This window comes from Theropithecus gelada, chromosome 12 (assembly GCF_003255815.1).
Source record: "Theropithecus gelada isolate Dixy chromosome 12, Tgel_1.0, whole genome shotgun sequence".
In the NCBI taxonomy this organism is placed as follows: domain Eukaryota; kingdom Metazoa; phylum Chordata; class Mammalia; order Primates; family Cercopithecidae; genus Theropithecus; species Theropithecus gelada.
In genome coordinates this window covers 58614258-58632471 of record NC_037680.1, presented here as the reverse complement: position 1 = coordinate 58632471, position 18214 = coordinate 58614258, and the positions used below count along the sequence as shown (strand labels likewise).

The following is an 18214-nucleotide window of genomic DNA, read 5'->3' as shown; positions in this document are numbered from 1 at the left end:
TATACTAAAATGACCCAAGTGCAGAGGAAATCTTACATGTTTCTCCAAAGCATCTGTTTGCTTAAAAAAAATTACATGGTATGTTGATACTTATTGCTATGTAGGGAAATATGAGATGTACCCCTATCCCTCTGTATAACCTTTCTTCTCTTTTTCTTGATCCTTTGGTCATTATCATCTCCTTCAATTGACAATAGGGTTGCTGGACTTCACAAATAAAAGTAAAGGACAATCAATTGAATATGAACTTCATTAATCATAAAATCTTCTTCGCCTATGTCGCTAATATTCTATGGGACTCACTTATAATAAGAAAAGAAAAAGACCTATATGTATCTTTAACAAAAATCGTACTAAAAGTCATTTAATTGACTAGAAAAGGTTTCCACTTGAATGTAAATATCAAAGCCTTTTGCTTTCATTTTTGTTTTTTAAATCAAGGTAAAAAGAAATATCAAAAAGGAAAGTGAAATAAAAATATTAAAAAACGTAAAAGATAAAAATCAGAGTTTAAAATAAGCCTAAATCTCCTGTGAGTACTTTTTCAAATTTTCAAAGTTTCCTGGTTCTTCAAGGCCATTTCTAGAAATATGGGCTCCTTTTTGCAACTCTAGAAAATGCTGTCAGATAGAGGGAAGGTGCAACTTTCTCCTGGAGACACAGTTCAGTCCTTTCATTTTACAGTTGACACTTGAACAACACAGGGGTTAGGGGTACCCCCATTCAGCTAAAAACCCATGTATACCTTTTGACATTTCAAAAACTTAACTACTAATAGCTCACTCTGGATAGGAAGCCTTACCAATAATATAAAAGTTGATAAATACATAATTTGTATGTTATGTGTATTACATACAATATTATTAAAATAAAATAACTAGAGAGAAGAAAATGGTATTAAGAAAATCATAAAGAGGAGAAAATATATTTGCTATTTATTAAGTGGAAGTGGGTCATCAAAAAGGCCTTCATCTTCTGTCTTTATGTTGAGTGGGCTGAAGAGGAGAATGGAAGAGAAGGGACTGGTTTTGCTTCTCAGGTGTGACGGAGGGGGAAAAAATATGTATATAAGTGGTCCCACACAGTTCAAACTTATGCTGTTCAAGGGTTAACTGTATTCTGTAGGAAATAGTAGCCCAAGAGGATTTACAGTCTAGAAATGCCAGGATCTAACTGTAAAAGAATTTTAAAGAGACTACTGTTGGGCTATGTAGCGATTCGATGGTCAAAGGTAGGAACAAGCAGACAAGTTATGAGACATTTCCTAAAGCCTAAGAGATTATTTACATCTAGGGTATTAGTTTATTTTCTTAATCAGTGATTACCATTCCCATAGATAATTTTTATAATATTAATTTTTGTTGTTATTCGAAGAAATAAATCTTTTTTCCTCAAAGTTGACTTTGTTGCTATTTCAGTGCAATTTTATTTCCCATTATGTTTTGTTATTTACCATTCTAACTATTTTATTCTAATAGTTTACTGCTGTAATTGTCTAAGTTTCTGTTTGGTAACTTCAGAGTCATTTTAATTGAATGTTTTTAAAGAATTGTTTTAACAAGTAGTGTACATATTATATACATTTTAGAATTTAATAGATTCAACACTTTCTAAAAATCTATAAAATACATATTTGATACTATACCTTTAATAACATTTTACTAAGAATCAAAATATGGATATCTTCTTAAAGACTCATGTTTTCTGTTTACATATCTGTTTATTTCTTAAAGTACTTTTAGTAAAAATAAAGACATTAATTTAAAAGTTTTAACAAGAAAATTTTATAAATTAAGTAACGTTTTCTTATTTTGCCTAATTTAGTGACATATAATTAGTTGATTATTGATAACATCTGGCATTTACTGATCATTTATATGCAAAGCACAATACATTTATTAGATTCTATTTATTTCCTTAAACTCTAGTCTCATTTTCCTTAGCTAACATAAATGTTTTTATTCAGTTGCTTTTCAAATATGGGTCTTGTCATATTTTCAGAGAAAAAAATGCAATTGAGAATAATTTTATTAACAGCTTCCTTTCCCTTACTACTTGAATAAAAGTAAGCAAGCTATCCAATATCACAAACAGTAAGCAGAGTATTGATTCTCATGTCTTCCATCTAAAAATTCAATAGAAATGTTTAGTGCTCATGATTTTCAGCAAGAACCATCAATATGTAGTTTTTTAAAAAACAAATCATCGAACAGATTATATCATCTTTAAGTAAAATATCTTTGTGCAAGATCATAATTCAAGTTTCCTTCACATTTTTGGTTCAGCTTATCCTACTGGCCACACCACACAATGAAAATGAAATATATTTTCTAGTACAAGTGATTTTTTTTAACTTATCTGTATAGAGCAAGCAGGGAATTGTGGAACATGCAAGCCTTTGCTGGGGTGCCTTATTTTCTACTAAGTGTGAGGCTCTGTGACATGGTTATTGTATTTACAGTGTCTTAAATAGTTATACCAATGGCTCTGGTTAAAATAGTAATACCAATGGCTCTGTCTATGTTATGTAGGGTCAGATCCCAAAAGCTTAGACAATCACTACTCACTTTAGCATCTTGGTTTCTCTGGGGTTCTTATGATGGGAGCTCGGCACAGTGGAGTGGTCCACGTGTCTGCTTTGGAAGTGGGAACTTTTGGGTTGAATCTTATCTGAGCCACGTACCAGCTGTGTGACTGGGTGATTCAGTCTCCTCTGCTGGGAAATATTAATGCTCCCTCAGGGATTGTTAGGAGGATTAAATGTCTTTATGTACATACAAAGCAACTAGTTTCTGAAGTATTCTAATATCCACATGTATTATGTGAAGACACTTAATCCTTACAGTTCAGTGCCTTGCTGAATAAATATTGAATGAATAGTGCTGGTTTTATTAATAGTAGTAGTTTTGTTTAAAAATGCAAAATGAAGAAGGATCAGAGAGGGTCTTAAAAACTCATGCCCTTTTTATCCCTATCTCTTTTCTGAGACATCAAACCTTTTAGTTTGGTTGACCATATGGATTTAGAATAGTCTCAGGCACCACTGGACTACTTTTTTCCCCCCAAAGCACTGAAATACTATATAATATTGTATTTGGAATAGTTTTTCTTTAAAATGGCTAAAGTTCCTTTCAGATTAAAAATAATAATATTTAGGAATTATGACTGCAGAAGAGTTGTGGGAGTGAGAAGGGAAAGCACTAGCTCTTCAGGGAGGTGTGAACATCATTGCCATTCACGCTGCTGGCAACTTCATAGATCCATGACAGTTAAAAGGTAAAATAATGTCAAACTTGTGTGTGGACTTGCACATTTAAAAGGTAGCATCTTTTGTGTTCATATCCATTAAGAACAATAAAACATGGTGAGTGATTATTTATAGAAATGTTCCAATAAAGGACTGAATGAACCTTTCTCCTTTTGGTGACTCTACAGGGACCTTCGGAACCTAGTGATTGAAATGGTTTTATCTACAGACATGTCAGGTCACTTCCAGCAAATTAAAAATATAAGAAGCAATTTGCAGCAGCCTGAAGGGTAGGTTTTGTTTGTTTGTTTGTTTGTCATGTTAAAATTCTAGGGGCTTGGCCTCAGGAAAGACTGCAATTGGTTCCTTTGTTTTGAATAATATAAACATGTCCTTGGTTTGACAGGATTGACAGAGCCAAAACCATGTCCCTGATTCTCCATGCAGCAGACATCAGCCACCCAGCCAAATCCTGGAAGCTGCACTATCGGTGGACCATGGCCCTAATGGAGGAGTTTTTCCTGCAGGTGCCTCTTTCACATTCTGTGCAAATGTTTTTGGAAATAGTGACTGTGCATATTAGTGTACACCTTTTCTGTATGGAATCCAGGGCTTGTGACTTACTATTATCAATTGGCCACCACACATTCTTGAGAGTTTCAACAAAATTTATTAATCTTTCAGAAAAAATGTATTAAGTCTATGTAGTGCAATACATGTTTTAAAGAGATTCAAATTTTGGATCTCAGATGCTACTCTCAGGAAAGAAAAACAGAAACAGCTAAGAATTGTTATCTGCTGTTAAGACGTAAGTGCCACAGCAGAGACAGCAAATAGCTTTCATAATAAAAAGAGTAGATGAAGATGTATAACAGTTCTGCATAAATCTTGTTGGCCAGAATTTTAATGAAAGCCGAGAAATATTGCTTTAGCTGGGTGGACACATGCCTAACTGAAATAGGCAACAATAACAGCAACAAAAATCTAATGTACGTCAGAAACAAGCCTGGATAAGGACTGTGACTGGTGTTCTCTGCCATAAGTACACATCTTTTCTTTATACACGTGCCTCTTTTGCAACCCCCACAATCCAAGCTGGAGTACTACAATACAAATGTGATGCTAACCACTCAGAGTTAGCATCAAATTGCACAAATTAAGGGCTCAGTCTTCCACAAGATTGGCTCCACTTAAGATGCCAGCTGTAAGTGGGGCCGTGGGACACCGGCACTTCTGACCAGCCAGTTACAAGTTCAGTGGTTCCCACAACCCTCTCTAGATTCAATAACTTGCTAGAATGACTCACAAAACTTCGAAAGTGCTATCCTTTCAATTACAATTTTATTACAAAGAATACAATCCAGGAAGAGCCAAATGAAAAGGCCCATAAGAAAAGGTCTGGGAGGGTCTTGGATGCAGAGCTTCCTTGTTATCTCCAATGGAGTTAGCCAGTGCCACCATCCTGCCTTGTCAATGTTTTCACCAACCAGGAGGTGCTACTGAGCTTTCCTGTCCAGAGTATTTATCAGAGTTTTATTACATATGCATGGTTGATTAAACCACTGGACATGTGATTGAACTCAATCTCCAGCCTCGCTTCCTTCCCAGATATCCCCTGACTAGCTTAAAGTTCCAAATTTCTAATCATGTGGTTGGTTTCTGGTGACCAGGCCCTATCCTGAAACTATCTAGGGGATAGGCCAAGAGTTGCCTCATTAGCATAGACTCTCCTATCACTCAGGAAATTCCACAGGTTTTTGAAGCTCCATGCCAGGAACTGGGAATGAATATCAGATACATTTTTTTTTTGTTTTATTTTATCACAGTCCCATTTAGAGAAGTTCTTTCATTTTTGTATTTTCAGATTATTTCATTTCTCAGTATTGTTCTTTGTTGTGAATGTTTGTTCATTGATTTTATACCTGTTCTGAAGATATAAACACCAAATAGATTACTATGTTTGGATGACTCAGGTTTCTGTCTCCCATTGTTGATGGATATAATGTGTGGTTTCATTTTTACATTGCAATTCATATTCCTAGAGAAAGTTACTGAGTAGCATCTTCTAAATTCAAATATTTTGATCCTAAAAATAGTATTGGAAAAATGTTTTAATAATTTACTCTGTGCTAAACAAAATACACTAAGTGTAAAAACCTACCAAATTCTCAAGGTCAACTGCTTATTATGGTCAATTAAAAATTATAATAATATACTCAACCAATCAACCAGAAAATGATAATTGTATAGAGGCCTTAGAGATCTTTCCGAATAGCCCTGTGATATTAGAGATGCAAAAACAGAAACATAAAGAGATACAAAGGTTTTTTAGGTTATGAAAAATTTTAAAAATATCTTAAGTTGAATGATTTTGAAAACATAGTATTTGAAAATTGTTGGATGCAACTGAAGCAGTGCTTAGGGGAAATTTTAGAGCTTTACATACTTATATTAGAAAAAAACAAACGTAATAAAGTAACTTATATCTGTTTCACCTTAAGAAGCTAGAAGTTAAGAAAACTGAATCAAAATAAGTTGATGGAAGGATATAATGAATATAAAAGTCAAAAACAGTGAAACAGAACAAAGACAAACAACAACAAAAGTTAATAAAGATAACAGTTGGCTCTCTGAAAAAGTAATGAAATTACTTGGAGGATCAAAAAGAGAAAAAACTATAAATGAAAGAGAGAATATCATTATAGAGCCTATATTCATCAAAAGGATGAGGAATATTATGCACAATTTATGCCAATAAAATTGAAAACTTAGATGAAATTGTCAAAATTTTTAACAGATATAAATTACCAAAACAGACACAAGAAAAAATCATGTAGTCTGAATATTCATATATCTGTTTTCAAAAGTTGAATTTGTACTTTAATTCTTCTTATGAAGAAAACTCCAGGCTTAGATGACTTTAATTATATTTCTGATTTCAATTCTCAATATTCAATTCAATTGAGAAATGGAGAATTCTCTCAAACATTTCAGGAAGAAATAATGCCAATTTTATACAAATTCTTTTATGACATAGAGGAAGAGGAAAATTTGACAGCATAATTCTTGACAATACCTGACAAAGACTTTTCAAGTCAAGAAAATTACACATCCACATCTGTCATAAAACTAAAGGGGAAATTTTTTTTAATTTTTAAAGTTTTTAGCAAATCGAATCCAGCAATTTAGGAAGAAAGTGCATATCATATCATAATGAGTCAGTTTAATATTTAAAAATTAAGGTAATTCACCATATTAAAGGAAATAAAGGAAAAAATATATTATCAACCCTATAGATGTGCAAAATGCATTTGAAAATATTCAACAGACATTAATTATAAAAACTGTTAGTAAACTTGAAGCAGAAGACTTTTCTCAACCTCATAAAAGTTTTATAGCTAATGTGATATTTCATGATGAAATATTGAACATTTTTATTCTAAGATCATTATAGGTACTCTTACCTCTTCTATTCAACATTGCATTTGAAGTTCTAGCCAATGCAGGAAGGTAATGAAAAACAAAGTATAGTTTGAATAAAAATAAATAAAACTTTTTTAAAAATTCTAATACATTCTAATAAAATAAAAATATTTTATCTATTAGTACATTTTAAAATAAATTACTGTAATTATTTATGAACTACAACTTAGGGAATTAATCAATAAGAGAAAAAGAGGAAATTCAATAAATCGATCTATTTTTATTCTTCTATCACTTCTGATATTAGCTAGCATTTCATCTTCAATCATTACATAAAACATATACTACTTTTGCTGAACTATACTTCAGTATAAGGGATATTTTTAATTATGATTTTACTCTACAGCTTACTATAAATAATACTTTTTTTGTCTTTTTAATTTTTTTGTTATACTTTAAGTTCTAGGGTACATGTGCACAACATGTGGGTTTGTTACATATGTATACAAGTGCCATGTTGCTGTGCTGCACGCATTAACTCGTTATTTACGTAAGGTATATCTCCTAATTCTGTCCTTCCTCCCTCCCCCGACCCCACAACAGGCTCCAGTGTGTGATGTTCCCCTTCCTGTGTCCAAGTGTTCTCATTGTGCAATTCCCACCTATGAGTGAGAACATGAGGTGTTTGGTTTTCTGTCCTTGTGATAGTTTGCTGAGAATGATGGTTTCCCGCTTCATCCATGTCCCTACAAAGAACATGAACTCATCCTTTTTTATGGCTGCATAGTATTCCATATGTTCCACATTTGCTTAATCCACTCTATCATTGATGGACATTTCTAAGTCTTTGCTGTTGTGAATAGTACCGCAATAAAAATACGTGTGCATGTGTCTTTATGGCAGCATGATTTATGATCCTTTGGGTATATGCCCAGTAATGGGATGACTGGGTCAAATGGTATTTCTAGATCTTTGAGAAATCGCCACACTGTCTTCCACAATGGTTGAACTAGTTTACAGCCCATCAGCAGCATAAAAGTATTCCTATTTCTCCACATCCTCTCCAGTACCTGTTGTTTCCTGACTTTTTAATGATCGCCGTTCTAACTGGTGTGAGATGGTATCTCATTATGGTTCTGATTTGCATTTCTCTGATGGCCAGTGATGATGAGCATTTCTTCATGCGTCTGTTGGCTGCATAAATGTGTTCTTTTGAGAAGTGTCTGTTCATATTCTTTGCCCACTTTTTGGTGAGGTTGTTTGATTTTTTCTTGTAAATTTGTTTAAGTTATTTGTAGATTCTGGATTTTAGCCCTTTGTCAGATCAGTAGATTGTGAAAATTTTCTCCCATTCTATAGGTTGCCTGTTCACTCTGATGGTAGTTGCTTTGGCTGTGCAGAAGCTGTTTAGTTTAATTAGATCCCATTTGTCAATTTTGGCTTTTGTTGCCATTGCTTTTGGTGTTTTAGTCATGAAGGCTTTGCCCATGCCTATGGCCTGAATGGTATTGCCTAGGTCTTCTTCTAGGGTTTTTATGGTTTTAGGTCTAACATTTAAGTCTTTAATCCATCTTGAATTAATTTTTGTATACAGTGTAAGGAAGGGATCCAGTTTCAGCTTTCTGCATATGGCTAGCCAGTTTTCCCAGAACCATTTACTAAATAGGGAATCCTTTCCCCATTTCTTGTTTTTGTCAGGTTTGTCAAAGATCAGATGGTTGTAGATGTATGGTATTATTTCCGAGGGCTCTATTCTGTTCCGTTAGTTTATATGTCTGTTTTGGTACCAGTACCATGCATTTTGGTTACTGTAGCCTTGTAGTATAGTTTGAAGTTGGGTAGCGTGATGCCTCCAGCTTTGTTCTTTTGGCTTAGGATTGTCTTGGCAATATGGGTTCTTTTTTGATTCCATATGAACTTTAAAGTGTTTTTTTCCAATTCTGTGAAGAAAGTCATTGGTAGCTTGATGGGGATGGCACTGAATCTATAAATAACCTTGGGCAGTATGGCCATTTTCATATTGATTCTTCCTGTCCATGAGCATGGAATGTTCTTCCATTTGTTTGTGTCCTCTTTTATTTCATTGAGCAGTGGTTTGTAGTTCTCCTTGAAGAGGTCCTTCACATCCCTTGTAAGTTGGATTCCTAGGTATTTTATTCTCTTTAAAGCAATTGTGAATGGGAGTTCACCCATGATTTGGCTCTCTGTTTGTCTGTTATTGGTGTATAGGAATGCTTGTGATTTTTGCACATTTATTTTGTATCCTGAGACGTTGCTGAATTTGCTTATCAGCTTAAGGAGCTTTTGGGCTGACACGATGGGGTTTTCTAAATGTACAATCATGCCATCTGCAAACAGAGACAATTTGACTTTCCCTTTCCTAACTGAATACCCTTTATTTCTTTCTCTTGCCTGATTGCCCTGGACAGAACTTCCAACCCTATGTTGAATAGGAGTGGTGAGAGAAGGCATCCCTGTCTTGTGCCAGTTTTCAAAGGGAATGCTTCCAGTTTTTGCCCATTCAGTATGATATTGGCTGTGGGTTTGTGTGTCTCTGCACATGAGATGGGTCTCCTGAATACAGCACACTCATGGGTCTTGACTCTTTATCTAATATGCCAGTCTGTGTCTTTTAGTTGGAGCATTTAGCCCATTTACATTTAAGGTTAATATTGTTATGTGTGAATTTGATCCTGTCATTATGATGTAAGCTGGTTATTTTGCTCGTTAGTTGATGCAGTTTCTTCCTAGCATTGATGGTCTTTATAATGTGGCATGTTTTTGTAGTGGCTGGTACTGGTTGTTCCTTTCCATGTTTAGTGCTTCCTTCAGGAGTTCTTTTAAGGCAGGCCTGGTGGTGACAAAATCTCTCAGCATTTGCTTGTCTGTAAAGGATTTTATTTCTCCTTCACTTATGAAGCTTAGTTTGACTGCATGTGAAATTCTGGGTTGAAAATTCTTTTCTTTAAAAATGTTGAACATTGACCCCTACTCTCTTCTGGCTTGTAGTTTCTGCTGAGAGATCCACTGTTAGTCTGATGGGCTTCCCTTTGTGGGTAACCCAACTTTCTCTCTGGCTGCCCTTAACATTTTTTCCTTCATTTCGACTTTGGTGAATCTGATAATTATGTGTTTTAGAGTTGCTCTTCTCGAGGAGTATCTTTGTTGTGTTCTCTGTGTTTCCTAAATTTGAATGTTGGCCTGCCTCACTAGGTTGCAGAAGTTCTTCTGGATAATAACTTGAAGAGTGTTTTTCAACTTGGTTCCATTCTCCCCATCACTTTCAGGTATACCAATCAGAAGTAGATTTGGTCTTTTCACATAGTCCCATAATTCTTGGAGCCTTTGTTCATTTCTTTTTACTCTTTTTTCTTTAAACTTCTCTTCTCACTTCATTTCATTCATTTGATCTTCAATCACGGATACCCTTTCTTCCACTTGATCAAACCGGCTACTGAAGCTTGTGCATGTGTCACGTAGTTCTCCTGCCATGGTTTTCAGCTCTATCCAGTCATTTAAGGACTTCTCTACACTGTTTATTCTAGTTAGCCATTTGTCTAATCTTTTTTCAAGGTTTTTAGCTTCTTTGCAATGTATTTGAACAATCTCCTTTAGCTCAGAGAAGTTTGTTATTACTGATCGTCTGAAGTCTTCTTCTCTCAACTTGTCAAAGTCATTCTCCATCCAGCTTTGTTCTGTTGCTGGCAAGGAGCTGCATTCCTTTGCAGGAGAAGAGACACTCTGATTTTTAGAATTTTCAGCTTTTCTGCTCTGGTTTCTCCCCATCTTTGTCATTTTATCTACCTTTGGTCTTTGATGATGGTGACATACAGATGGGGTTTTGGTGTGGATGTCCTTTCTGTTTGTTAGTTTTCCTTCTAACAGTCAGGACTGTTAGCTGCAGGTCTGTTGGAGTTTGCTAGAGGTCCACTCCAGACCCTGTTTGCCTGGATATCACCAGTGGAGGCTGCAGAACAGCAAATATTGCAGAATGGCAAATGTGCTGTCTGATGCTTCCTCTGGAAGCTTCATCTCAGAAGGGCACCTGGCTGTATGCTGTGTCAGTCGGTCCCTACTGGGAGGTCTCTCCCAGTTAGGCTACTCGGGGTTCAGGGACCCACTTGAGGAGACAGTCTGTCTGTTCTCAGATCTCAGACTCCGTGCTGGGAGAAGCACTACTCTCTTCAAAACTCAGTTGGAAATGCAGAAATCACCCATCTTCTGTGTCACTCACACTGGGAGCTGCAGACTGGAGCTGTTCCTATTCAGCCATTTTGGAACCTCCCCTAAAACTGTTAGTTGCAGAAACATGATCATCTACATAAAAAACCTCCAGAGATCTATAAAAGGCTACTAGAATTAATAAATGAGTTTATTAGTTGTAAAACCAATTGTGTTTCTGTATACAAGCTGCAAACATTTTGAAAATAAAATTTGAAAACAGTATACTTTGTAACAGCATAAAATCATAAAATATTTGGGGATATCTTTAATTAAATGTATATGAAACCTCCACACTGCAAACTACAAAATATTGTTGGGAGAAGTTTTAAGACCTATATAAATGGAGAGATATATTATGTTAATGACTGAAAGACTCAATATTTCTAAGATGTCAGTTCTTCCAAAATTTTAATAAATTTAGCATAATCTTTATCAAAAATGTTAACAGGCTTATTTGTAGAAGTTGAAAGGCTGATTCTAAAATCTGTGTAGAAATATAAGAGTCTAAGGCAGCCAAAACAATTTTGAAAAAGATTAAAGAAGTTCGAGGACTTACACTTCCTCCTTACATGAGTTAGTATAAAGCTACAGTGATCACGGCACTGTTATTGGCATAAAGCATAGGGATAGGCAAATAGATCATTAAAATAGAGGAGTGATTTCAGAAACAGGCTCACATATGTAAAGTCATTTGATCTTCTACAAAGGCAACAAAACAACTACATGGGGAAAGGAAAATCTTTCCACAAAAGGAAATGGAACAGCAATTATTGAATATATTGGAAGAAAAGGAAACTGGTCCCCTACGTACACCTTACATAAAAACTAATTGAAAATTAAGGAGTTTAACACAAAACCTAAAACTATAAAGCTCTTAAAGGAAAACACAAGAGAAGATCTCTCTAATCTTGGGGGTAGGTAAATATTTCTTAGAGAAGACACATAAAATATTACTCATACAAGAAAAAAAAAATGAAGTGGAAGAAAGCAAAATTCAAAATTCTGTTTTTCCAAAGGCACTATTAAGAAAATGCAAACCATAGACAGAGAGAAAATATTTGTACTACAAATGTCTGTCCAAGGACTTGTGTCCACTTTTGTATAGAACTCCAACAAATCAATAGTAAAAAGAAAATCAGGCCAATTTGAACAGATACTTTATAAAAGCAAATCTACAAGTAGGTAATACATACATACAAATATGCTCGTTGTCTTTACTTATCAAAGAATTGAAAATTAAACCATAATGAAATATCATATAGCCCCATGAGAATGACTAAAATTAAAATAATTGACAATATAAAGTGTTGCCAAAAATGAGGAACAACTGGAGGTATCATGCATACATCACAGGTGGGAGGATAAATTATCACAAACACTCTGGAAAACTACTGGATATCATCTACTGAAGTTAATATGAAGGGATACTTAATATCCCTTAGTACCCAACACTTTTATCCCTAGATAAATTAGTGTTTATGCCCACTAAATGTCTTATATAGGAGTAGTCATCACAATACTATTTACAAAATCTCAATGCTAGAAACAGTCCAAATATTCATCAAAAATAGAAATGGATAAAAAATAAAACATGGTATAGTCATACAATGGAATATCATGCAACAATAAAAAATAGACTAATGATACAAATGACAATAAATCTCAAAAGAGTACATACTATAAATAAATTTATGTGAAGTTCAAAAATTGGCAAAATTAATATATGGTGATAGAAATCAGAACAGTAGGTACCTATATGGGTTAGGATTCCTTGGACGAGGTTAAGGCAACTTTCTGGGGGTAATGGAAATGCTCTACATCTTAACTGAGTGTTACACAAGTGTTCCTGTTTATACGCTTCAGATTGGCACACAAATTTCCCTTTTTTTTTTTTTTTAAGAGTATATCATAATGAAGGTAGCTCATCTCTGACTTAAAGAAGATCCTAAAATAATTACTGTGGAAAAAAACGAAACTAAAATCCCAGAGACTCTTGAAGATTACCATTAGATCTCCAAATAGTGTCATGATTTGTATTATCCTTTTGTTTTACTGATTTCAAAACAAAGAATACCTGACAGGATCATGAGATTAATGAATTCAATGAAATTGAGTTCAGCTCTTTTGAAAGTTCACCAATTTCTGGATGTTTTTTAAAAAATGACTTTCAAATCCCCTTCAGAAACATATGCAGCAAAACAGAAAAATGTGGAGTTAAAGGTCAAAATAAGTAAGTTTGTACTGCCAACAAATTTGTCTTTCAAGCTAAACAAGTTTTTCTTTATGAAACTTATGCTGAAATATGATATTGATTCCAACAGGTAAAATATTTTCTTGCATTGAACTAAATAAATCCCGTAGTATTCTTACTTATTCTTAGTCATACTGCATAATGTACACCTTTGGAGGTAAATAAGCAATGAACCTGAAATTCCTTGGTGTATGTATTGCTCTGATTTGACGTAAGATATTGAACTGTGTCTATATATCTATGCAGATGTCCTAGAAATTAGCAGGACTGCAGTGGTTCTCGTATGTTTTATTTTTGTTCATCCTCACATAGCCATCTGTAAAACTATCACTTTGTCAGACCCACAATACTGATGCCATTCTGCTATGCATTTAGCCAAGGTGACTGGGTTTTTCATCTCATACAGTGAAAACAGCACTTTTAGAAAGCAATTTGCAAATACGTGTCTTCATTCCTTTGGAAGGTACTAAGAATCTAAATACTGTGTCTTAAATTCCACCGGCTGTGCTAGAGATTTTGAGGTAAATCAAAGGAGGTCTGTCCAGAACTCATCATGGCCCTCAGTTACAGTTTAAATGTAAACATCTTGTGTGTCTTGTTAAAGATTGTATTTTATGTACATTGGTCAAACCTAAGAAGCCTAATAATGTGAATTAGAGAGATAATTGGACTTGACTTCAGAAAACTCAAGGGTAAGCCCTCGCTTTTCATTCTTCCAGGAGTGGGAGAGATGAGTCTTCCCCTTCCTGTCTCCATATACCTTCTTACCTTTTCACATCCTGCCTACTTCCCAGGATGACTGTGAAGAACAAAGTGATAGAATAAATGTAAGAGGGCTTCAAATGTGAGGAATTGGTGGTATTTGTTATCCTGCTAGTCTATTTTAAGCTTTATAGTTTTCCAAGGCAAAGTATCAGTATACTACACCATTGCTTATGAAGTATTTTGTTGTTTGATAGTTACTTAATGCTGAATTTCTAAAGATCTGGGTGCAATTTAAAAGCACATTTCCAACACAATCATCAAGTTTAAAAAGTAGCCAATTCAGAGAAGCATTTTCCTTTTTGCTCTGCAGAATGTAATGCTAGACTTGCAATTCCTTCTATTGGTTTTGAACAAAATTAGAGCCTAGATAGAAATTCAAAAAAATCAGAAAAGTAGCAAAGGAAAGAGCTGATTTTTAGAATTTTCCAAGAGCAACCTTTCAAGAAAGGTTCGTGTGTGTGACTATTTCAGAAAAATGCAGATAAATTTTGTGATGTGTTAACTTCTAAATAATTTTCTTATTAGTTTGTCTACCAAACTCATTTTATTTAACAAATGGATTCAAAGAAACACTAAGAAATTTTTAAATGCTGTATATTTCTGGAAGACAAGCTATTTGTATTATTCTTAAAAATCCTATCAGCATTATCTCATTCTTTAGTGGTACTACTTTAGTTTCACCCTCTAAAGCCATGGGAAACTAGCCAGAGATCAGAATTGTATCCAGAATTTGCAGTCGTGAGAAACACTGATTTCTGACTCTTGAATAAGCCACTAATGGTAAAAGGCAGTAGAGCAGGTTCTCATTTCCAAGGCATTTTTGCAACAAGCCTGTGATATTTATCAATACGATTAATGTCTCCTCGAGTTTTCACACAGATCAACACGGTTGCCTCTACTGACAGTAATGGGTAGATTTGGAGGATGCTGCATTTATTTTAACTATGACTGATATAAGAGAGAGATCAGAGATGAACATACCAGCCAAAAAAAAAATAATCATTAGTAAAAGAAGACAGGTTTTTGCTTTTTATTCTCCTCTTGAACACACATGTCAGGTTGGCAAGATAAGAAGTCAATGGAGTTAATTTTTTTACAAAAATAGTCGCTTCCATCGAAATGTGTTTGTATTTTAAACTAAATAACAATGACTACCTGAATTTTTCCCTTCCACTAGTTGTTTTGTGACACATGAAAAAAATATATATTTGAACAAAATCTGCATTTATTAATCATTATTACCTTGTTAGCCAAGAAGAAAAAAATAATTGGAAATGCAAGTTATTTGGAAGGAAAGGTCAAAATGTTTATTTTACTTTGAATTGTATACAGTCAGGCCTCTCTATTTTTAAATGTTGCTAGAAGTAGTATAAAGTGTTATTCCAAAATAAATTTCATTTTCCATAGTAATACAAATGTATTTAGTTAGTCCATTCTCAGCCAAGAATCTGGTTTTTTTAAAAAATCATAAACATAACCCCTAAAATTGCAGAAATGAACTGTCGCTATGAGCCAAGATAACTTTAAATGTAAAAAAGGTTTTAGTTTCAAAAGCCATAAAAGTACTATAAACACCGGTTACACCAGGGGTTCTAATATTCCATAAAATATTTATAACACTCACAGAAATACAGTTATATCAGATCAATATTTTACTGAAATTGAATGTATTAGTTGCTGTAATTATTAAACGCTTAAATGTTTTTCATGGTGTTCTTCGAATTTAGAAAGGCCCATTTATAGAAGAAGTAAAGAAGGGTAGAGGGCCTAAATTCCTGAAGTTTCCCAAATAAGGCTAAATTAGTGCATCCTTCTCTCCCAATCAAATTCTTCTATAGAGCAAGAGGTCTCTCAAATCTCACCCTCAGCTGTAGAATGTCTCCGAAGGCTGTCCTTAGGAAGAGTGTCTCCTAAGACCCTGTCCCTGTGGTCAGGGGCTTCCTGCATATTTGTTATTGATGTTGCTTGTTTCTCTAATACTGAAGTTTCAATGAAGAGTTTTTTCAAGATTTCTGTACTTTACCCTGTCTTTTCTTCTTCATTAAAACAAAACAAAACAAGACTGGCCAGGCACAGTGGCTCATGCCTGTAATCCCAGCACTTTGGGAGGCTGAGGCGGATGGATCACAAGGTCAGGAGTTCAAGACCAACCTGGCCAATATGTTGAAACCCTGTCTCTACTAAAAATACAAAAATTAGCCGGGCATAGTGGCAGGTGCCTGTAGTCCCATCTACTCGGGAGGCTGAGGCAGGAGAATCGCTTGAACCTGGGAGGCAGAGGTTGCAGTGAGCCGAGATCATGCCACTGTACTTCAGCCTGGGTGACAGAGTGAGACTTCTCTCAAGAAAAAAACAAAACTATACAAATTTTTTTGGTTTCAGAGACATGCAAACAACAACAACAAAAAGGTGCTGTTATGTCATTGGATTTCATACCTTATTAATGGCTGTCAGAGCACTTTACAACGGTAGGAAAGCATTTAAAAACAATTACTAGTTCTCTGTTATAGACTTTCAGAGAAGAAACCTGAAGGATCTCCAGGGAATTGTAAAGACAGGTACAAGTTGTGGGGCCTGAGAACCTCAGGCTGCCTTGAGTTTCCATTTCGATGGGGCCACTTTTTCTACTTCCTCCTCCTTTTTAAAAGTGTATTTTGGCCCCCTGAAGGCAGCGTCCTCAAATGACAGCAAAACCTCCAAGAAAAATATAAACTCTTCTTTCGCAATGCTTATTGCGATGACCTCTGCTTTTACCTTGATGGAAAATAAATATTCCCTATCCTGGGACAGAATGAGGAAATTATAAAGGTGGCCAAATCTATACTCAGAGATTCTAACATTCTCTTTATACAGAGTTCTAGTTCCTTCATAGTTTACCTACAGGGCCCCCTACTAATCTTGCACTCGTGGCCTTTATTCACCCTAAAGAGTAAATAACACTTTGAAATATTTATAAATAAATTAAATAATTGATGTACTTTAGCGTTCAATGTGATTTGACGTGAAAATTTAATATTCTAAATTAATTGTGGGGTACAGGAAGCAAATAGAACATAAAATCTCTTGCTCCATCTATAGGAATGTCATCCCTGCATGTAACTGTCCTAAGCCCTATAGGAAAAATGTTGCCATTCAACATTCTATAAAATTTAACTCAAGAAAGTGGCCGGGCACAGTGGCTCACACCAGTAATCCCAGCACTCTAGGAGGCCGAGGCAGGTGGATTACTTGAGGTCAGGAGTTCGAGACCACCCTGGCCAACATGGTGAAACCCCATCTCTGCTAAAAATACAAAAAATTAGCTCAGCATGGTGGCAGGCGCCTGTAATCCCAGCTACTCGGGAGGCTAAGGTAGGAGAATTGCTTGAACCTGGGAGGCAGAGGTTAGAGTGAACCGAGGTTGCGCCATTGCACTCCAACCTAGGCAACCAGGGTGAAACTCTGTCTCAAAAAAATAAGAAAATAAAAATAAAAGAAAGTAAATTATCATAATGCCTTTCTCAGGCCAAAGTTACCATTTGGGGGCCAAAGAGCTTGTACCACAGAGTATAAAAATACATCTATTACATTTGTGTCCTTAAAACACCAGATAGCAGCATCTTAACTAAAGAAAAAACAACAACAAAAAACAAACAAACAAACCAAAGTTAAATGTAGCTTAGCTGCATTTAATAGATACAGTCTTATAATATTTAGGGTTGTGCAAAAGTAATTGTGGTTTTTGCAAGTTTAATTGCCAAAGATACAGCTGACTGTATCTTCTGACTCTAAGACTACTATTTTAACTGCAAAAACCACAATTACTTTTGCACCAACCTAACAAATACACACAAGAATAAACTGCAGTTGTATCTGCATATATTATATAAGCATCTCCAATACCAGGTTCCCAAAAGCCTATCAGTAGCTTTATTTCTATTTTATTTCATCAATAGTAATATTAGTATTAATATTTTAACATAAATGATTGATGACATTATTCTTGCACCTTATCCTCAACATGTCAGAAACCAAATCCATAATGGTATTAAATCTTTCCCCCACCCAGATGATCTGGTTTCCATTAGTGGCACCAACAGACCCCTCCCTCCTTTCCATTCACACTGGAAGCCAAGGAGTCATCCTTAACTCACCCCAAGTCATGTCTCATACTGCAGACAAACCAATCTTTCAAAAGTGGAAATCCTTTCTTGTCAATTCTTTGCTAGAAAAAAAGAGGGCGAAAAAGCTGATGCCTCTTTATTACACACTAAATTAAGCACACTTCAATTTCCTGTGTTTTAAAACTGTTCAATATATTAGAC

The 18214-nt window shown here is 35.0% G+C and overlaps 1 protein-coding gene across 9 annotated transcripts in view; it reads left to right on the top strand.

Moving 5' to 3' along the window:
• The window catches only part of PDE1A (phosphodiesterase 1A), a 403806-nt gene that overhangs the window by 328949 nt on the left and 56643 nt on the right, over window positions 1-18214 (top strand). For all 9 annotated transcript variants that reach the window (XM_025404058.1, XM_025404059.1, XM_025404061.1 and 6 more), the window contains 2 exons: window positions 3436-3537; window positions 3654-3774. In XM_025404058.1, the coding sequence (XP_025259843.1) occupies window positions 3436-3537; window positions 3654-3774 (223 nt within the window). The remainder of the gene's footprint in view (window positions 1-3435; window positions 3538-3653; window positions 3775-18214) is intronic.